Here is a 22,290-nt window from a genome sequence, read left to right as displayed (position 1 = left end):
TTGAACCCCGTGTTGGGCTCCCTGCTCAGCGGGGAGTCTGCTTCTCCTTCTCCCTCTGCCTGCCGCTTTGCCTACTTGTGCTCTCTCTCTCTGTCAAGTAATTTAAAAAAAAAAAAAGAAAAAATACATTCACCACACAAAACTGCAGAAGCAGCCAGGCGTGCGGAATTTAAGTCTTTGTGACCTGGTGAAACTCCACTTCAGAGTGAAGTGTCTTCCTGCACAAGAATGCCTTGAGGTCCTAAATGACCATAAGTTTTAGTAGTTTGAGTCAGGCCCAGGGACATTCTTGGCACTTTGCCTTTGAAGTTCAGAATACTGAGGGGCACCTGGGTGGCTCAGTCGTTAAGCGCCTGCCTTCAGCTCAGGTCATGATCCCACGTCCTGGGATTGAGCCCCACATCTGCTTCTCCCTCTCCCCGTTTGTGTTTCTGCTCTCGCTAACTCTGTCTGTCAAATAAATAAATAAAATCTTTAAAAAAAAAAAAAAAGTTAACATTGAGAGTGTGCTTGTCACTGTGGAGGTTTTTGATCTGTTAACTCACTGTAAGTTTTTCATGAAAATGCAAGATTACAGCTCAAGGTAAAAAGTCATAGGTCAGATGTTTTCTGGGGGTTGTTTATGGCCACAAATTGTATTACTAGGTGATTTTATGAGCAGAGCAAATAAAAGTGGATCATTAACTTCCAATTTACATTTTGGTGTGTAGGTGCGGTTAGGTAAGTTTATCGAAAACTTGTAAACAATGTATTTACCAAGTGTTTAATAATAATTATAGTACATTTAATCAGCCCTAATCCAGTTGCAGGGAGAATTTTGTTTTCATCAGCACCATTGTTCACTGTGGAGTTAGAAGACTGAGAGGGAAAGCTTTCCTTCTTTTACACTATTCCTACAATGTTCTGTGTGAGTGTAGTAACAGTTTGGAGTAGGACAGTCATTGTCTGAGACTGAGTTTTTATTTTATTTTATTTATTTATTAAAGATTTTATCTATTTGACAGAGAGAGACACAGCGAGAGAGGGAACACAAGCAGGGGAAGTGGGAGAGGGAGAAGCAGGCTTCCTGCCGAGCAGGGAGCCTGATGCGGGGCTCGATCCCAGGACCCTGGGATCATGACCAGCCAAAGGCAGACGCTTAACGACTGAGCCACCCAGGCGCCCCGATCTACTTTATTTTATTAACTGAGATTTGTTAACTTGTTTCTGAAATAACTACCAGGAAATAGGATTTTGGAGCTTTAAGGACTCATACTGAAGCCCACAGTAGTGTAAAGTTAATGCAGACTACAGCTAGTTAGCAGGTGGCAGAGGCCTTGTGCCTTTGGTGTCCTCTCTGAGCTCAGTCCTGCATTGCACTCTTAATTACAGAACTCAACGTAAGATGCTTAACACTGGGATTTCAAAAGAAAAACTGAAATTGGTGAAAGCGTTAACTTTATGTATGCTACAGAATTTTTTTTAAAAAGATTTTATTTATTTATTTGAGAGAGAGAATGAGAGACAGCACGAGAGGGAAGAAGGTCAGAGAGAAGCAGACCCTCCGCTGAGCAGGGAGTACGATGAGGGACTCGATCCCGGGACTCCAGGATCATGACCTGAGCCGAAGGCAGTCGCTTAACCAACTGAGCCACCCAGGCACCCGCTACAGAATTTTAAGTTGGCATTTTACGTTTTTAAAGCAGCATCTTAAAGCTGCTATTAAACTGTTTTTAAAAACATTGAAATAACATTTATTTTAAGAAAAGTAAGAATATTTGTCATTTTAGATAATTTAACTTACTGGCTTTAATCAACTTGGGAAGGCACTAATAGGTCTTCCAATTTGCATCATATATTAAAGACTGCAGTTTACATATTGTCTTTGAGAAATAGTTTGAGGAAATTCCTATAAATTCGGTGGTTTCCTTCCTAAACTGCACAGACGGTTTTAAACCTTGATATCCACACTACTGTGCTGGGCTTCATGTTTCGGCTGTGGAAGTGTCAGCCCCTGTGTTCATACTCCTCACCTTTTTGTGAAGAGGAGCTCAGACCTGAGAGAGGGTTACTTAGGTGAGCACTGTACCACCTCTCCTGGCTTTTAGTTTACTATCCTCAACAACTGTTTTTGCTTGCTTCCTGCTGTGTGCAATGACTTCAGATTTTAACAGCCTTTCGCTTGCCTACAAAATGTGAGAAATGAATGCAGATTGCCACAGTTCTCACCCTCAGCAATGTATTTGGCTTGGAATTCAGAGGACCCAAAATCCTTGCTTGTTTTTGTTTTTCAGAACACCTGTTTTGCTGTTTGGAAAACTGAGGCCTGGAGACAGTTTGCTTTACATGACATGATGAAGAGCAGAAAATGGGGTCTATATAGTTTCTTCTAAGTCCATTGCAAACAGGAGCCAACTCTTGGACAGTTTAGGTGTCCTACCTATGCGTTAGGTCCAAGTAACCTGATATATCTGTGGCTAATGCCACACAGCCCAGCTAAGCTTCAGAAATGCTGGTTTTAACCAGAAAGTTTTAATAGTACTTTTTATAGTGAGTGTCATTGGGGTCAGGGGCTCCCCACATCCCAAGACTGAGAGAAGTCATTTACCTTGCTGAGCAGTCATTCAGAATTACTGGAGCTGATGCTGACGCTGATAGGTTGCTTGGAACTTTTATGGTGTTATTATGTTCATCTGTTGAGCTATACTCCTGAGGAGTCGTGATCCAGTTATTTCTAAAATGGAGATGGTATTATGCCTAGGAAACACATCCTTTGTATATCATACTGAAAGATGATCTAAAGTAGTATTTTTGAACCCATAACTATGGAACTTAAATTCTTTTTTTAAGAGTAGTGTCACTTTTATAAGGAGCACTTCATGTTAGGTGGTATTCATTGTATTTCAGTATTATCTGATTAGCATGGTCATGTTGGGAAATGTGAAAGCATGTTCAGTTGTCATACCTGGCATTTGAGCCCTGGTCTTGGGCTCTGGCTGCTACTTTGTGAGTCACTGTGGTGCTTCGTGGCTCCCTGGGTCGGGCCTCTGGCTGCCTAGTAATTAGTAATGACTGCATTGGTTTAATCATGCTCTGTGCTGTACCTGCCCTAAACATGCTCACAGCAGGTAAGATGGGTGTGCCCAGCATCACTACCTGGTTAGTGGAGAGTCCGGGTGCTGGGTGTGCCTCGAGCCCCTGCTTTTGACCTCCTCCTCAGATGCCCAGCTTGTTGTTCATAAGGTGGATTGGGGGATCCTTGAACTTCTGAGTCTGTGTGTAACATTTCTGGTACATGTCTCTTTTTCCAGTGGAAGGACTCAGCTTTTAGCAGATTTTCAAAAAGATCTTTAATAATCTCTTCCTTCAATACAAGTAATAGTTTTAGTGTGTTTGCCATGTGGGAACTTCAAGGATTTGCTGTTATTTTGGTAATTAAATGTAATTTTTTATTGTCAACATCACTTTGTATTTAACTCTTCTATATGGTTAGATTCCAAGAACACACATATGCACACATACATACAGCACCTAGAGAGTACCTGAAATGAAATGAAAATGAACCCACAGTAATTTTACCCCCTAAAAATACTGCCTTTTCCCACGTTAACATATTATTTGTAGTATGCAGCAACAGAGGCTTTTACTTGGAATCATCATTTTAAATACCAAGAATTTATTCCCACGTGTTTATTGTGTGAAAGACACAGTGACTAAAAAACACATATTTGCTGAGATTTTACTCCCTTAGGTACTGTGTCAGGAATACAGTGGCCAAGAAGGTAGACATTCTTCCCCCCGCCCCCAGCATTGGAGAGAGACTGTGCATTTGACACACTCTGTCACTGGGTGTCAAGGGTTTGTACCCCAGGCAGTGGGGAAGATGGGGAGTCCCAAGTGCAGGCCTTCGGGGATGTCAGCTACAGGGTGGAAGACAGTCTCCTGTTTAAGAAAGGTCATCTGTGAAGAATTGGTGGGGTTGGAGATAAATAAGAAGTTGGGGTAGTGATCTGGTTCAGAGATGATGGTTATCTGAGCAGTTTATCAGTAATAGAGATCGAGAGATAGATAAAGGCTTATTTGAGAGGAAGAGGTTAAAAATGTATGTGTAGGTTTCTGGTTTTGGGCAGCTGGATAGATGATATGCTCTCTTTCCTTGAGATGGAGGGATTGTCAGTTTTTGTTTATTTGTCTTAAATGAAAAGGGTGGTGGGAATGGATTTTTTTAAACAACTGATTTTGAGGAGTCTATAGGTCAAAAAATGGTCAGCAGATATTTGCTTAGTTGCACTGATACTCAGCCTGTGGTGTTCACTGAAGCCAATGAACACGGAGTGCAGGGGAGCATGGCTTAGGCCCAGTGAGGTGGGGCGCTGTCTGCTCCCGCCACCCTCTTTCTCTCCCTGCCAGTTAGGTTGTCGGCTTACAAAAGCCAGTTCAATGCGTTCCCAAATTCGTTCAGGGCAGTTGTACTCCTTACTGCAGTTACATGATTTAACTAATATAAATTGATAAAAATAGTGCAAAAACATTCATAGGAAAACTAACTTGAAAACTTTGGAGTGTCTCAGTAAAAACAAATCACTAAGAAAACTATTAACTTAGGTCTATGGGTAAGAACAGTTATAAAAAATTGGAGAATAATTATTTTAGAAGGACTGTACCACTCACATTTTTAAAATAAGTTGTACTTTAAAGAGATAAAGTGAAAGTTTTAGGTGATGCATTATGGTTTATGTGAGAAGAAAAGAAGGCTTTGATAGACTGGCTCAGCCTAAGAAAAAAAACCCAAGTGAAGGAGCATATACAAGTTGAAGTGGTTAAGAGTTCATGTATGGGCTTTTAGAATTACCTACTTTAATTTACAGTTACTTCCAATCACATAGGGCAAGAGAGCTTTTACTGCACTTAGTGCGGAGGAAGAGCCTCCATGGCGGATGAGAAGCCAGGGGAGGGGGTGGGGGTGGGAGCAGGCATGTGTGAGTTTAAGTGTTGCCCAAGGCTGAGGAAGAGAGTGTGCAGAGGCCATGGGGTATGTCTTTAGTAGCAAGCAGGTAGTTGGCCATCCTGGCAGAACGGCGTCCTCGGAGAGGCTGCATTCTGCCTGGGAGACCCCCAGCCCCTCGCTTTTGTCCTTCCCTGTCCCTGCCTCTCTGACTCATCTCCCTTGTGTGTTCTGTCTTCAGAGACAGCCTAGGCAAGGCATGTTTGAACAGTGATGGGAGGAAGAAGTGAAGATACAGGAAAAGAGGAAGAAATGGGATCCAGACCACAGATAGGCAACCAGTGCTCCTTCAGTTAATATGTTGTTTTTTCTCCAAATTTTTTTTTTTAAGATTTATTTATTTGAGAGAGACAGAGCAAGAGTGTGAGTGAGAGCATGAGTGGGAGAGAGAGCATGAGCCAGGGGAGGGGCAGAGGCAGAGGGAGAGGGAGAAGCCGACTCCTGATGTGGTGCTCCATCCCAGGACCCTGAGATTATGACCTGAGCCAAAAGCAGACGATTAACTGACTAAGCCACTCAGGCGCCCACTCCAAACCTTTGATGTAGAAACTACTGAGAAAAACGTGGTTATTTTCATGAAGTTTTTTCAAGTTGTCCTATGTTCAGGTTGTATTTGGGTCCCTAGCGTTGATTTAGGAGGTCTGATTTTCAAGAGCTATGTGGGATTATAATTGTTAGAGTATTTCCCTCTCTTTCACCAAAGTGCTAAGAAAGATACGTTTGTTAGGAATACTAAATTCAAGAAAGGAGGGATGTACATTAATGTAGGTCTTGAAATAAGGCATATTTCATCACCACTTAGAAAGCTGTTAAATGGCTTTTAATTTTTTTTTTTAAAGACTTGTTTATTTGAGAGAGAAAAAGACAGCAAGACAGCTTGAGCAGTGGAGGGGCAGAGGGAGAAGGAGAGAGAATCTTCAGACTCCCCGCTGAGGTCAGAGTCTGATGTGGGGTTCCATCCCAGGACCCTGAGATCATGACCTGAGCCAAAATACAGAGTCGGGCACTTAACCACCAGAGCCACCCAGGCACCCCATGGCTTTTAATTTTTAAGGAAGATGATTTGCCTATTCACATAACAGGATTTTGGGAATGTCTGTAGGTCTGTAGTGAGGACTTGGGGAAGGTAAGCTGTCATCTTTTTTTTTTTTAAGATTTTATTTGAGGGGTGCCTGGGTGGCTCAGTCGTTGGGCGTCTGCCTTCGTCTCAGGTCATGATCCCGGGGTCCTGGGATCGAGCCCCGCATCGGGCTCCCTGCTCGGCGGAAATCCTGCTCTCCCTCTCCCGCTCCCCTTGCTTGTGTTCCTGCTCTAGCTCTCTCTCTGTCAAGTAAATAAATAAAAAATCTTTAAAAAAAAAAAAAAGATTTTATTTGACAGAGTGAGAGAGAGCAACAAGCAGGGGGAGCAGCAGAGGGAGATGGAGAAGCAGACTCCCTGCTGAGCAGGGAGCCCGATGCGGGGCTCTATCCCAGGACCCTGAGATCATGACCTGAGCCAAAGGCAGACACTTGACTGACTGAGCCACCCAGGTGCTCCTGTTGTCATCTTTATCACTACCATCTGTTGGCTCAAACAGCTCTTGACTTAGAGCCCTGCACATGCTTGGGAATGTTTTCACGACTCACTGAATTTCATTGTCCTTCATTTGGAGAAACACTACACATTTAGGATGTTCTTGCTTTGTTTTGATTAATTGGTTATTGATTAACATAGGTCAGAAGTACCTTTTCCCAAAGTAAAGCTTTTTTTAAAATTTAACATCCTTGGGCGCCTGGGTAGCTCAGATGGTTAAGCATCTGCCTTTATTGAGATATAATTGACGTATAAAATTATATTTATTTTTTTAAAGATTTTATTTATTTATTTGATAGAGACACAGCGAGAGAGGGAACACAAGCAGGGGGAGTGGGGGAGGCAGAAGCAGGCTTCCCGCGGAGCAGGGAGCCCGATGTGGGGCTTGATCCCAGGACCCTGAGATTCATGACCTGAGCCGAAGGCAGATGCTTAACGACTGAGCCCTCCAGGCGCCCCGCTGTGTTGGTTTTTCTTAAATTTAATTTTTTTTTTAAAGTAAACCACTTTCTGTATAGTTCCGGACTTGAGACAATTTTATCACATCTAGTTCTGACTCTTTGGCGCCCTCCTGGGCGTAATCAGCATGCGTAGTCAGATCAGCACAGGGTTAAGTGCGCTCTGAGCCGCTGTCCAGCTCGGACCTTGGCCAGCATGCTCACTTCTAAGGTTGCTCACCACCACCCTGTCATCCACTTTCAGTTGAAAAGTTGTAGTTATGTGACAGTAGATTGGAAAGGGTGATAAAATGTGATCGGCAGTCCTCAGAGAAATGAAAGATGGGCGAGAACGCTGAGGTGAATGGAGACTTTTCTTTTGAAAAGGGTTGAAGCAACGTCCTAGCCAGAGTTTTTTTTTTTTTTTTTTCTGAAGAGGATTTCTAGGTCTCTTCAAAGACTTTTTTGTGGTGTTGATTCTGACCTTTCCTTGGTGCAGGTATACACTGATACTACTTTTGGCTGGCAGCATTTTTGTGTTCAAATGTAAATGAGAGAAAGTGAGGATTCTTAGGAAGAGTGTGGATCATCTCAGGAGAATGATCCCATGTTCAAAATGAAGTTAACAAAAACAAGGGAGAGCTACACATATGCAGTTCCCCAGGGAATAAATTCTGCAACAGATTGAATGAGGCAGTTCTGCTCTTTGTCCGTGAGGTGATAATGCAGATGAAATGCCAACAGTAAGCTGTTTTTTTCTCCTCTGGACTCTAGACACACTTGGCCTGCTATCAGGAGGTTGTGTGTGGTAAAGAGACGGCAGAAGAGGAGCACATCAACCCGAAAGAGCCTGTGCAGCTGACGAGCCGACTGATCCCGGGACTGAGGGTGCCTGAATAAGGCCAGAGCGGTTCAGTGGGCTTACGGTTTGCAACATGGGAAGTGGTTCTTAATGGGGAATTGTGGGTAGACAGATGGAGATCAGAATACATTCTAAACAGGCTGGACTCAGGACAGTTAGCTTTTCATCTATGGAATTGGACATCTTTGTGAAAAATTGTTCTTCTATTTTACTCCTTCCATTTTAGGTTACATGAAGTAGACAGGCTGCATTTTGTCCTGTGGAGGCCGCAGGTTTGGTGTAGCACTTCCGGTAGTGTTTAGGCAGGTGTGTGGATTAGCTGAACTTGCGCCCTCTATAGATAGGCCTAACGTGGTTACCCTTTCCATCTGCTTCCCTTGGGGGAAAAGGTGTGTATCTGTTTTAGGAGATGGTCTTCTACTGGAAAGGAATGACTCATGGTCAGAGGAAGAAATGCTACTTTGAGGGCAGAAAGGCCCTATCTCTAAGGATATGATAGCCCACCTCAGGTTTGTGCCCTCTTTTACAAAATAACCATCACAGTCACATGCAAAGTAAGAGATAGGATTTTTTATCTTCATATTGTTTCCCTTTTTCCAAATAATATTTTATTTAGGCTTCTTTATAACCAGGTATTGGACTGGTAGTTTGGACTTTGTCAAAAATGCTTGTAACCAGAGAGTTAATGAGATGACCTAAACTCTCTCTGTTTTGTATTGTATTTTAATAAGAATTCCAGCTAAAATGATCTTTTCAAATAATTGACCTCTCCAGGGTGAGGTAACATGTCATGAACCAATTTTTTTTTTTTTTGAGGTAGTAGGGGGAGGGGCAGAGGGAGAGGGAGAGAAAGAATCTTAAGCAGACTCCATGCCCAGCGGGGAGCCCAGTGTAGGGTTCCATCTCACAATCCTGAGATCATGATCTGAGCTGAAATCAAGTGTCGGCGCTTCACCGGCTGACCTACCCAGGCGTCCTGCCACGAACCAGTTTATTCATAAAGCTGGAAGGGACCTTTCTGATTGTGTGTGGAATTTCTAAATAAATTTTAAAAAGCAATTAGTGGGAAAATTTTTAAATGTAACTTTTGGGGTTTACTTCTCATGTAGGTACTTCTCCAGTCCTGTTTGTCTTAGAAATAAGTGTGTCTTGTGCCTGATTTTATGCCCTCTCTAGGAGCAGAATCAGATGGAACTGTAAAAAATAAGTTACCTTTTCCCACTGCCGTCTCTTTCAGTAGAAGTACAGGTGTACAGGTGTAAAAGGACATTTAAAAAATTAATCTGGAAGCTTACTGGCAGCATCTGTTTAGGACTATTTCCCTACCGGGTGCCAGTTTAAATGTGTAATTGAACAACCACTCTACCAAGGTTGGATTCTTTCATTCGTCTGTGTCTTTGAGTGCCACAGTTAGTGGGAGAAAGCTCTGGAAAGAAATGGGCTGTCATGGAGATACTGAATCTGAGAAAACAAAGAGCCAGAGTAACTGCTCTCCTGGAAACAGCTGTTGCTCTATAAATGTCCTCACTCTTCAAGCTTGCAGATGCCGTTGAATATGTGATCTTTGTAAGGTGCTGTGGAAGGTACACAGACTAATCTCCCTGAAGACAGGAATATGCATTTTAAATATTACAGAGCGATACAGGCAGCCGCTCAGCCGCGAGATAAACGATATAATGCAACCTGCAGCATAGAGCGAGTGAATGAGGAGCTGTAATTCCTATCATGTTATTTTATTTTCTTACACTTAATTTAGAGGTGTTTATATTGAGTTCCTAAAAGAAAGTTACTAACAAATGCCCTTCCAAATCCGCAAATGCTGTGATTGTGCTTTAATGATTTGATTTAGCTTCTTTGCCCATTTCTGTTTTTTCCAATGAGTTTCAGTTTCAGAGGTCTGGTAGGTAAACTGTCTTTCTACTAAGGATGTTTAGACATTGCAAGTAACAGATTTTGGCTTTTCTAATTGATTCTGAAAGGGATTTCTAATTGATTCTCAAACCCATATAGTACTTAATTAGGGCAGTCTCTAAAGTTCTTAACCAACTGCCCGGCTAGCTCAGTCGGTAGAGCATGAGACTCTTAAAGTTCTTAACTGCCCATTTTCCATATTTGGATAAAACTGTTGACTTATCTAGTTGAATATTCATTTACTGTTTTTTGTAAAATAGTCCTAGTTGTTAATGTAGGAGTTCTTAGAAGGCATGTCTGTGTAGTAGCATCTTGTACTGTCCAGCTCCTTTGCTCAGGCTCTGTCCCTGAACTCCTTGCTCTCAACTGCAGACTAGTGGAATTAGAAGATACCTTAGCAAACTTGACTTTTCCCTCATTTTGTGGATGCAAATACAGAAGCAGATTGTTTAGACAACCCTGCAGCTAAACCACCTGTACATGAGTGTTATTGACAAAAGGACTCTCTTGGGGGTAAATTGTAACATATCATTGGTGGGATACATATTTCTGTTGTATCCTAATAGGTAAGGAGATGAAATACATGGATTCCTTAAAGAGACCGAGGATAGTAGAGGAGAAGCACAGATGTGGTCAGTGCCCTGAAGAACAGAGAAGGCTGTGAGTACATGGAGAAGGAGTGAGAGAGGAATGCTGAATGCCTTCAAGGAGGGAGGAATGTTCCAGACAAGGAGAAGAGAATGTGCAGAGAGACAGGGAAGTATTGAATATAGAGAATGGAGGGTGGTCTGTAGAAGTGGAGACTTCTTGACTTCAGAAGAATGTTTTTAGACTGAGAAAAGGGGTCTTTTATTTGGCCCCCATATGGTAGAATTTCATCTCATATGAAATGTTTACATTTCAAGGTCAACTGATAAAGCAAAAAATGATCTATACACTTCAAAATTCCCCAGTAAGGTGCAACAAATCATATCTAAACACAGCGAGTTTTTTCTTTTGGCATTGAATCAGGTCACTGTTGTATAAAAAGATGAAGTATTTGGCTTATATTTATGCACCATGTTGTTTTTTTAAAAAGTGCTTATTTTAAATGCTAAAATCATAATCTGTGCACTGGTACAATATGAATTATCCCCATAGAAGGGAAGAAGGAATGAAGACCAGCTAAGGAAACTGCAGGTACTTTGAGGTCGTGTCATGGCGGGCATGCCCATTGGTGTGGATTGATAGGGTGAGCTGCCTGCACTGCTGAATTCCTTTGTGGGCACAGAGAGTTGAAGAGCAGAAATTATATGTGTGTATATGGATTAGCTCACTGGACTTAAGCACCTCTGTGAACTTGACTGAGTCATCTCGGAACTCATTTTCCCATTCTGCTAAGTGGGCAGGAGACCTCACTAAGAGAATTGAAGTTGACTCAGTAATCTGTAAAGCACTTAGAGTAATCATTGCATAACAGAGATCCAAATGCTAATACTTTCCCTTTTTGGATTTCTGATACACAGACAAATCCCCTGTGTTTACACACCACACTCTTGTAAGCAGGAAAAAAAAATTCATATTCAGGAGAATAATATCTTTGATTGTTTTAGAAATTACCAAATTCTCAAACTATGATTCTATCATTGTTATTCGCAGATCCACTGAAGTAAGCCAAGCACATGTATGAAAATAAGGACCTTAACCTCTAATAGTTTACTGTTTGAGTTATTTCCACTTTTTGGCTATTATGTTGCTGTGAATATTCACTTACAAGTTTTGGTGATGATATGTGCTTTCTGTCCTCTTGGGTATGTACCTAGGTGTGGGATTGCTGGGTCATATGATAACTTTGTGTTCAACATCTGCAACTGTTTACCAGAGTGGCTGTGCCATCTTAATTCCCACCAGCACTGTATTAAGAGCCCAGTTCTTTAGTCCTTGCCAACACTTGTTATTTGTGTGTTTGATTATATCCATTCCAATGAGTTTGAAGTGGTATTTCATGTTTTGATTTGCATTTCCCTAATGACTAATGATGTTGAGAATCTTTTCATGTACTTATTGGCCATTTGTATGTTTTTGGGAAAATGTCAGTTCAGACTCTTTGCCAGTTTTTTACTTATTTTCTCTTATAATTGAGTTTTAAGAACACACTCTTCTCTTTCTCTGTATATATACACATATCCTTTATGAAGTATGTAATTTGCAAATATTTTTTTCCATTCTCTGGGTTATCTTTTCACTTTGTTGGTGGTGTGCTTTAAAGCCCAAAAGTTTTTTATTTTGATAAAGACCAGTTTTGTTTTTTTTTCTGTTGTTTGTGGTTTTGGTGTCCTGTCCAAGAAGATATTGCCTGATCCAGGCTTACGATTTACTCCTATGTTTTCTTCTGAGCTTTGTAGTTCTAGCTCTTATATTTAGGTGGGGGTTTTTGTTTTTTGGGGTTTTTTTTTGAGTTTATTTTACTCTTTAGTAATCTCTATACCCAGCGTGGGGCTCAAACTCACAACCCTGCGATCAAGAGTTACACGCTCCACCCACTGAACCAGGCAGGTGCCCCATATTTAGGTGTTTGATCCATTTTGAATTAATTTTTATAAATAGAGTGATACAGAGGTCCACCTTCATTCTTTTGCATGTAGATATCCAGTTTTTCTAGCACCATTTGTTGAAAAGAGTTTTCTTTCCCCATCAAATGGTCTTGGTACCAATTTGAAAATTAACTGACCATAAATGTGAGGGTTTATTTCTGGGCTCTCAATTCTGTCTGTTGATCTGTATGTCTCTCCTTATGCCAGTACCCACTATCTTAATTGCTATAGTTTCGTAGTAAGTTTTGAAATTAGGAAGTGTGAGTCTTCCAACTTTGTCCTTTGCAAGATTATTTGGCTATTCTGGGTCCCTTGCATTTCCATAGGAATTTTAGAATCAGCTCATCAATTTCTGCAGAAAAGGCAGGGGAGATTTTGATAGGGATTGCATTGACTCTGTAGACGTGGGGAGTGTTGTCGTCAGAATACCATGTCTTCCCGTCTGTGAACATAGGGTGTCTCCTCTCCATGAACACCAGGCATCTGTACATCAGGACTGGTTTTGTCTCCTATTGGTGGTTCTCAAACATTGTGGTCTTGGGGCTCTTTGCACTTTGAAACATTATTGAGGATCTTTAAGAACTTTATAGGACTTATCTGGGTATTTGTATTAAAAATTAAGACTCAAATTTAAAAAGTTTTTCTTTGGCAATAATAACAAAGCCATTACATGTAATATAAATAACATTGGTTATGAAAAGGTAACAATCTTTTCCAAAACAAAAAATAATTTAATGAGGAGAATGGCATTGTTTTATATTTTTATAAATCTCTTCAATGTCTAATAGACTTTCAGGTGGATTCTCTGTTTCTGCATTTGATCTGTTAGTGATACGTTATTTTGGTTGAAGGATGAGAAGGAAATCTGACCTTATACAAATACATAGTTTGAAAAGTGAGGAGTGTTTAAATAGTCTTTTCATATAACCTTGGCCATTCTTCTCTGTAACTGCACCAGTCCTAGTCAGATTTTTCTTTTTACTTTTTATTGTGGGAGTTTTTAACCACAGAAGTAGAGAGGGTGGGTGGTGGAGCAGCCCTCTATGTGCCCATCATCTGGCTTCAGCTGCCAGCCACTTGCTGCATTCTTGTGTTTTTGTTTCTTCTCTTAAATTTACCAAAAAAAAAAAAAATTGTTAGCATATTTTAAAGCAAATTCTGGGTATGTAATGTCATCTGTCTTTTAGTTTATATGTCTCCCAGATAAGACCTTTAAACAGATGCAGCACCTGGATTGCGCCCAATGGAATTAATAATCATTCTATAATATCCTTTATTACCTAGGCAACAGTCAATTTTTCCTGTCAAAAATGTCATTCTGAAGTTAATTTATTTCAATCCAGATACAGTTCTCACATAAGGTTATTTTGGTTAAAACTTCTGTATTTTGTGGCAATAAAAATCTCTCCCATTTTCCCATGTCTTAAGTTTGCTGCAGAAATGAGGTCATCTGTCTATCTGGAATGCCCCACATTCTGGGTTTAGCTAATGGCTTTGTGTTGCTGTGATTTAACATGTATTGCCCCAGAATTTCCTTTAAATTGGGAGCCCACAATCTAGAGTTTTGATTAACTACAGGTTCTTTTTTTGGCAAGAATACTTGATAAACAGTGCTCTTTCCTCACATCAAGAAGAATATAACACCTAGTTCCACTTTTTTGATGGGGATTGAAAAGTCGCTTTAGTGTCCATCTGATCCAGCCATTCTGAAGTTCTCCATCAGCTCTCCACCAGGCTTTAGCAGACATCAGTGGTTATTGCTTTGTTATTTCATTAGATGTTGCAGATAGTTTGATTTTCTAATTTGGTCTTTCACTGTTTATTAATTGTGGCTCCTGTATAGAGAGCAGCTTGCCCTGACCAGCTACTTGGTTATGCAGCAGTAGTCATCCAGGAAAGGCACACTAATGACTGTTTGCCTTTAGAAATCTTTGGAAAAGTGAGTTGGTGTCCTGAGAACCCCCAGAGATGACCAGTGTGGTGTGTGGATCCTAACGAGTTTGTTACCCGTTGGTTCTTTATAAGCTCTGCGCGTTGCTTCTCTGTGGCCGCGAGAGCCCTTCCTTTCCTTTTCTGTTGCTTCTGTGCTGCCACCACAGGCGAGCTCACTGACGCCCTCGCTTTCATGGCGAGGTGGCCCGGGTTTGTGTGACAGAAGCAGTAACCAGCACTCTTGGAAGCGCCCAGAAAAGAGGAGCAAAGACTGAGGACTTGTCACAGCTTGAAGAAGTGACTGCTGAATGCCATGGGAGGTCGTAGATGGGACCCCCAAGACCTTAATGAATGTTTCATTATGAAACAGACATTTCTGGTATATGGGGAAAGGATTCTGTAGGAACAGCTCTGAGAGAACCATGCTCTCCCAAGTGTTTAATAAGATTGATTAAACTTTTAGGTGTAGCTTTGTCCAGCTAGCATAGAGACCACAGGACAAGAGGGAGGGCCCTTTGACTTCATCTCTTTGCCTTTTCACATTGAGAGATGAAATCAAACCAGGGAAATAAGCCCTTTTGTTCAGCTCAGGAAGGCTTTGTGAAGGCTGCCTCTGAACACTATCAGGTTTTCAAACTCCTAGGTCTTACGCTGGCAAATGCTTTGTTTTGCTGATAAATTCCTCTCATCCCTCCCCCCACCCCTTGCATATTTCTCTTTAAAACCTAGAGACCTGCTCTTTGGCTGTTCCTGGAAGCAGTAGTTTAAATGGTGTAAGTCTCAGCGTGGTTTTGGTCTCTCGAATGAGTAATGAAAAGGTGGTTTTGTTATTTATTGAACTGTTGTCAGTGTTGCATCATCGTACTCTGTCCTTATTTTAGATTCAGACATTTGATAAAGTCTGATTTTAATGCTCTGTACCTTTTGTGCTCCTTAAACGAGGTGGAGATCAGTAAGCCCTCTTTCCAGGTGTAGGACTTTTGAAAAACAGTGCATGTTAGGTCAGTCATGAAGAGGTCGTGTGGTGTGATGTCAGGATTACTTGTTTGTGCATAGGAGGCCTGGGACAGACCAGGCCTGCTGTGTCTGTTGTATTAGGACACTGCCATGCTGCCTTTTTTAACCTTTTGTCATGGAACGTTTCAAGCATGCATGAGTAGACTGGATCGAATCCTGAACCCCCATACATACCCCTCTTCCAAGGGGAACAAATACAAACTCATACGTCTCTATCCCATATACTATTTTGAGGAAAATTCCAGATGTCGTCTTATTGCCCCTGTAAATATTTCAATATGCAATTCTATAAGGCCTCTTTTTTTAATAATTAAATATAACCACAGCATCATTCTCACATCTTAGAAAATACAGTAATTCTTTGATACCATCAATAATCCCATCGGTACTGCTTCCCTGATTGTTGTTTGTTTGAATCGAATAAAGCCATACAAACCAAGTAAAGCCGTGGTTTGGCCAGTATGTACATCTTGTGTCCTGTGGTGTCAAGGAAGCCAGGCTGCTTGTCCAGATATTCCGCACCCCTGTGATCCGTAGTGCTCCTGTTTGCTCTAAGTTTGTAATAAGACCACATCCTGGGTGCGTGGATATTGTTTGTTTGTTTGTTTTGCAAGACCACTTCCTGGTCTTGCTGCTGGTTCTATCAGGAGGCACAGAATCACTGAAAAAAATATAGGTAGTAGTTGTAATAAAGGATTCTTACAGTTGAATTTTCCCCCCTTTTGGCTATCTTACCTTGTTTTTGACCAAACATTGTTTTTCTTTGAGAATCTTACAAATCTAGAAGTTCATAGTGGTAAAAGTGTCTGTAACACCTTCTGTGACTTGTCGGTTTAATTAGCATCCCATGACTTCATTTTCTGGATTTGGTGTTTGGGGAGAGTCGATGTCCATTTGTTTGTTTCTCTCTGTCTCTCTCTCCCCCCCCCCTCCTTTCTTTGTTTTATTTATTTATTTGAGAGAGAGAGAGAACCAAGTGGGGGGGGGGAGTGGAGGGGGAGGGAGAAGCAGGGAACCCGGGATCATGACCTGAGCTGAAGGCAGACATTTCAGCGACTGAGCCACTCAGGTGCCCCTCAATGTCTGTTTCTGTGATAGTTTCACATATTGCAAACTTGTACAGTTTAACACCTGATACTCATCCTGTGTTTTGGAAGACATTGACCTCTGTGAAACTGATTTTGTTTTCAAGGGTTTCTTTTAGCAGTTTATATTGCCAAACCTGTCAAATAGCACGGAAGTGATTTTGTGCTTTTGTGGCTGATGATAGAGTTGACTGTTGGATGAGATTACCTTTGATCATCAGATTATTTCATTAACAAGGGTTTTGGGAATTTATCCTAAGCAGGTTACTGAGAGTAGGGAGCACATCGTAGAAACTAAAAACCTGCCTGGTTACCTTGTGAGACAGAAATAGCTAGCTTTTAAATCTCTGTATCTGGCATGTGGATGCTGTGTTTTCAGAAGAGCCTGAGAGGTACCTGGATTAAAGCCAGTCCTAGTGGTGCTGTGAGGCAGCTCGGCTTGCTGCAGAAAGAGGGAAACGCCAGAGGTCAGCCCTGGATGTCTGGGAACCCTGGTTCTCATGCTGATCATACGAAATCATGAATATTGTTGTCTCTCATGAACAAGAGTTATTATTTACGCTGTTTGGGAAAATGAAATGAGATCTCTTGTTTGAAGTTCAGTCTCTTAACTGTTGAGCTGAGCCAATGCTTTGGAAAGCCTGCTTTGCAGCACTGGTCCTGCTGTCTTGAGGTGGTTTTCAGTTTGTGTGGGTCAGGATTTTGAAGGGATTCCTTTTTAACTAATTACTGTTTATTTCTCTTTAAAACTATTGTCTTGGAACAAAATGAAATTAATGGGTCCAGTCAAAACGATATATATAAATTTGAGATTCATCAAATCACAGACTGGAGTTCTATTAATTTTATAATCTTCTGTTTTCTGGGCATGAGTGGGTCTGTATGTGTTAGCACATGATTTCTAGTCTTAGTATATTCTTGGGTTAGTACAAAGGTGTAAATTATGGGCAGATTCCTTTTTTTTTTTAAGATTTTATTTATTAAGACAGAGAGAGAACGAGCAGTGGGGAGAGGGAGAAGCAGGCTCCCCGCTGAGCAGGGACCACCTACGTGGGGCTCGATCCCAGTACCCTGATATCATGACCTGAGCCGAAGGCAGACGCTTAACCGACTGAGCCACCCAGGCGCCCCTATGGGTAGATTTCTTTAAACTACTTAGACTGCAGGGGCGCCTGGGTGGCTCAGTCAGTTGGGCAGGTGGCTCTTGATGTCTCCTGGGCTCTTGATCTCAGGTTCATGAGTTCAAGCCCTGTGTTGGGCTCCATGCTGGGAGTGGAGCCCAAATTAAAAATAAATAAGTAAATAAATAAATAAGCTCCAGAGGGATAAACACATGTCCTGGAAAACCTGAGAATTTTAAGACTTCCTAGTAACTTAATTTTAAGAATCCATTGTATTTTGTACTTCAGGTTACTGATGTATTGTCTTTTGTTGTTTTACAGCATTCTACGGTTGCCATTCAGCTTCTCCCAGTGCAGCCACAAAGTAAACAGCTCATGACTTCTGATCAGGACACTAAGGTCGTGGCTGAACCGCAGGGCCAGCGAGTCCAGGAAGGGAAAGACAGCACTCATCTGGTGAGTGTGGGTCGAGGCCAGAATTGGCCTGGTGCCTCACTCTCTTCCTCTGATCACAGATGCTGTGTTGGATTTATTAAGTAAATCAAAGTAGTAACTCTGGCATATCTTACAACCTAAATATAGGTGTTACATTCTGAGTAAGTTTATGGGTAGCTTACTAGTAAGAGGAAGCTGTCAGTAGTAGGGGAGAGAAAAAACACATATCTCTAGACACTTAAAAGCTTTTGGAGTTTAGATCACCAAGAAAAATGCGGTGATTTATAAATACTGTAATAACATTACACCTTGTTGTACTGGTATGTAAAGAATTAACTAGGATTGTAAAATTTTTTGACTGCTTTTACCCTATCAAGCAAAGCAGATTTTTATTAATTTTCCCCATTGAAACTACAAGGAATTTTGCTTATGGTGGTCAGAATTTTATAATATTTTAGGTTTCAAGGCTCCTACATCGTTCTGAATATTGTTTGTCATGTAAAAATGTGTTTTTCTCAGTGGGTTTTGTTTTTGGTAAATTACTGTGGTTTGAAAATGCTACTTTACATTGTAATGATGGTGTGTTTGATGTTTTCAATTTTACAGATGAATGGTCCCATATCTCAAACCACTTCTCAGACAAGCTCCATCCCAGCTTTGAGTCAGGTAATTCACTTGCAGATCCGTCACAGCTGAGGCTCACATTACCTTACAACAAATATTTATTGTAACAAAATTAGAAAATGTTGATGTTTCCAACTAAGGGGGGTGATGGAGGGGGGAGAGCCCCACGTGGGGTGTAAGTGTTCAGTACTGTGTGTCCTCTGACCTCTGTATGCTGCATGTATGGTTCTACAGACGGGGTGTGCCACGTGTTCATTCAGTGTCAAATACTCATCACAGTGTTCTTAATGGTCCACTGGTAATCTGTTGACTGTATATGATTAGCTCTACATTTTGAAAGCCTGTGCTTTAAAGTACACAAGTCATAGTAAGCTTTTACTAAGAAAATTGGTTTCACATTTTGGCTGTGGTTAATGAAAGAAAAAGGAAATGGAGATGCATTGATTTTTAACTCTGTCTTTGGCTTATGTGCATATGCATATGTCAGGTGCATTTGGAGCCACTCCACACTTAGCTTGGCAGTCTTCTAAGTGATCTTACAAACCTGGCACAATTTAAAAAATAAAAGGAAAACTCCTAAAGTAATCTTAACAAAATTTATGGTAAATTTCCCCTAAATTACAAGTACTTCATACAGAAATTGAAGGAGGGATTAGATTGCTGCTCCTCTTTTAATAAGGTAGAATTTTTAAAAATGAAAGATTTCCTCCAAACTATTGTTATTTCATTGTTGTTATTATGTATGGACGGTTTTTTGCATATTGTATTTTACATTGATTTTTAAAATGAATTTTCTAATATTTTAAGTAATTTAAGATCCAAATATAAGACCTTCAGTAATCTAAGAGGGAAATTATACAGAAATCATTAAAAAAAATTTTTTTTAGGACCAATCTTCTTCCTCCCCATGGTTGATTTACAGTCCAACATAATATTCAGACATCTTTTTAAAACTTATTGCAGGGAGGGGCGCCTGGGTGGCTCAGTAGTTAAGCGTCTGCCTTCGGCTCAGGTCATGATCCCAGGTCCTGGGATCGAGCCCCACGTCGGGCTCCCTGCTTGGCGGAAAGCCTGCTTCTCCCTCTCCCACTCTCCCTGCTTGTGTTCCTGCTCTTACTATCTCTCTCTGTCAAATAAATAAATAAAATCTTCAAAAAAAAAAAAAAACTTATTGCAGGGATAGAAACTAGATTTTGGATTCTTTGTTTTTTGTGTTTTTTTTTTTTTGGCCTGTATTACTTTATTTCTAAGTATTGAGGTAAGACCTATCTAGAAAAGAAACACTCGAGCCAGAATTCAGGACTTCTATACAGAAATAATTTGCAACTAGTACTGCCTAGACATGCTTTGTCACTTTTAAGAGTTAACGTCCTATAATAGACCCTGTGTGGCAAGTTTTTGGTTCGGCCTTGATCTTTAGCACCCCTGGTGTCCCTCAGGCACATCCCATCTCTGATGTGAGGTTTTGTAAAATGTGGCTCTGCTATTTGCCAGTGTTAACAGGGTGTTGCACACTTAGGTTTTCATAAGATCATTACATACTAGAGCTGGAAGTTGCCCTGAGAGACATCTGGGCTTATAGTGTGTGTGTGTCCTTTAACAAAGCTTTATTTACAACAAACTTGAGCATCTTTACAGAAAATGAAAGAATACACACATTTTTATGTAGTTGTAATCAACATACATATATTTCACCTCATCTTGTCCCATGCAGCATGATTTCATCTATGTATCTCCTTGTCCTTGCCATTGTGGTATTTTCTTTATGTTGCAGTGCTGTCGTTCTTTAGTCACTTGGTTTGGGGGCATTTATATTGTTATTTCTTTCCTGCTACTATAAATGGCATTGCTCTGAATATCTTTCTAGCTGGCATCATTCATGGTGCGCCTGAGCGTAAGGGTGTGGTCGTTGGTTTAGTGGCTGCACGTGTTTCGATGGCTGAGTGAGCCTGTCTAGCAGGCTGATTCAGGAAGCAGTCTCTCAAAGGTTCAGTCTTTCCCCCTGAGCTGGATATGGTGTGAGTAGAATTACCATAGTGATGCCCAAATAAATGTCTGAATAATTCAGGAGCAGCCTTGCATTTATCCAGTGGTAATATTAATCAAATTTATTATACAGCTCCCTCCGCCCCTACCCCCCCCAAAAAAAACCCTACTGACTAGTAACTCTTTACAACCCTAGCCAATCAGTGAGCATCAAAAAATTGATCTTTAGCTAGAAGAGGCTAAGACCCAGAGAGGCTTAAGTAATTTCCCCAAGGTTACTTAACTACAGAGTGGCAGAACCATGATTTGGACCCAGGCAACCTGGCTTCCGAGTCCAAACTCAAGATGAGATACCTCCTCTTTGGTATCTGTTATTTCATTTAAAAAAAGAAACAAGTAGAAAATAATACCCCAAAGAAAAACCTTTCAAATGAATGAAATTCATTTGGGATAAAGCTGGAGGATTTTAGGTGGGGAATAGCATGACTTATATTTTAGGAAGATTATTTTGGCCTCAGTATGTTTTTATACATAATAGATTGTAGTGAGCAAAGAAAGCAAATAGAATACTATTAAGGAATGAAGGTTAGAAGTGATGATGGTGAATCAGAGTAGGAATGAATGGATTTCAAATTATTTTGGAGGTGGGTTTAACCACACCAAGTTGTGGATTGAATATAGAGGTTGGGGTGAGGGAAAGATAAATCAGGGATAGTTGAACAACTTGATGGATAGTGGTTTCATTTATTATGAGATGGAAAAAATTGGAGAGGTAAAGGTTTGTGGAGGGGAAATCCACCTGGTAGAAATTCAGGCAAGCAGTGAAGTGGGCAGGTGGGGCCAGTTGGACCTTAGTGGAGGGGTTGGAGCCTGAGATGTTTGAAGTTTGAAGTAAACAAATAGATGTTTTATTACTTATTATTATATAAATTTATTATATGGAAAAGACCATTAAAACTATTGTACATATGGATTAGGGGTATATAATTGAAAAGTAATTGAGTTATTACTTGGAATAAAATCAACTATAATCCTTTTTTTTCCTCTATAATTTTTTGCTTATCTTGGACAGATTTTATGTCCTGCAAGGGCATTCTTGGCTATAACTTTTCTCTTCATTGATTCATCCTTTTCTAATCACCTGTATTACTTCTTAGATATTTGATTAAAATTTATTTAAGAAATTATGTTCTATATTATTTATTAAAAATGTTTCAAATGTCTTAGTTTTCCCTCAGGAGTTTTAAGACCCGTAAGGGCAGGAAACCGTGTAATGTACTTCATTGATACTTCTTTGCAAGGCATACTTTACCTAAATTGAAAAATTTCATTATCAGCATGGCATAATTGATAGTTTAGTTAGTTGTTTATTCTAAAAACTTATCTTTATCTAATCGTATATCTGGTTACCATAGGAATTACATATAACATCCAAAAGTTGTAACTGCCTAATTTAAATTGATCCTACTTAACCTTAATAGCACACAAAAACTGTACTTCCTGTAAAATTCTCCTCCTCCTTTGTGTTACTGGAGTCACAAATTTACATCTTTATTACTATATGCCCAATAACATAGATTTATAATTATTTTTAGGCATATGCCTTTTAAATTTGTAGAAAATAAAAAGTGGAGCAGTAAATCAAAACAGCAATAATAGTTTTTGTAATTGTCCATGTATTCACCTTTATCAGAGAGCTTTATGTCTTCATACAGCTTCGAATTACTGTGTCATGTTTTTTCATTTCA

The 22,290-nt window shown here is 40.4% G+C and overlaps 1 protein-coding gene across 5 annotated transcripts in view; it reads left to right on the top strand.

The window, feature by feature from the left end:
* The window catches only part of LARP4B (La ribonucleoprotein 4B), an 86,970-nt gene that overhangs the window by 7,883 nt on the left and 56,797 nt on the right, over positions 1-22,290 (top strand). The window contains exons 1-3 of one of the 5 annotated variants that reach the window (XM_081820499.1): positions 9,808-10,429; positions 17,819-17,953; positions 18,539-18,598. In XM_081820499.1, the coding sequence (XP_081676625.1) occupies positions 17,873-17,953; positions 18,539-18,598 (141 nt within the window). In that variant the 5' untranslated portion in view covers positions 9,808-10,429; positions 17,819-17,872. Of the gene's footprint in view, positions 1-9,807; positions 10,430-11,348; positions 11,560-17,818; positions 17,954-18,538; positions 18,599-22,290 lie in introns of those variants that run through there. The other 4 variants (XM_081820498.1, XM_081820501.1, XM_006747850.3 and 1 more) reach the window with 4 other exon arrangements.

The sequence above is a fragment of the Leptonychotes weddellii genome, chromosome 5, assembly GCF_054177405.1.
Source record: "Leptonychotes weddellii isolate Sample4059 chromosome 5, ASM5417740v2, whole genome shotgun sequence".
Taxonomy (NCBI): Eukaryota; Metazoa; Chordata; class Mammalia; order Carnivora; family Phocidae; genus Leptonychotes; species Leptonychotes weddellii.
Note: the sequence above shows the minus strand (reverse complement) of the source record. Positions and strands in the feature narration are given on the sequence as shown.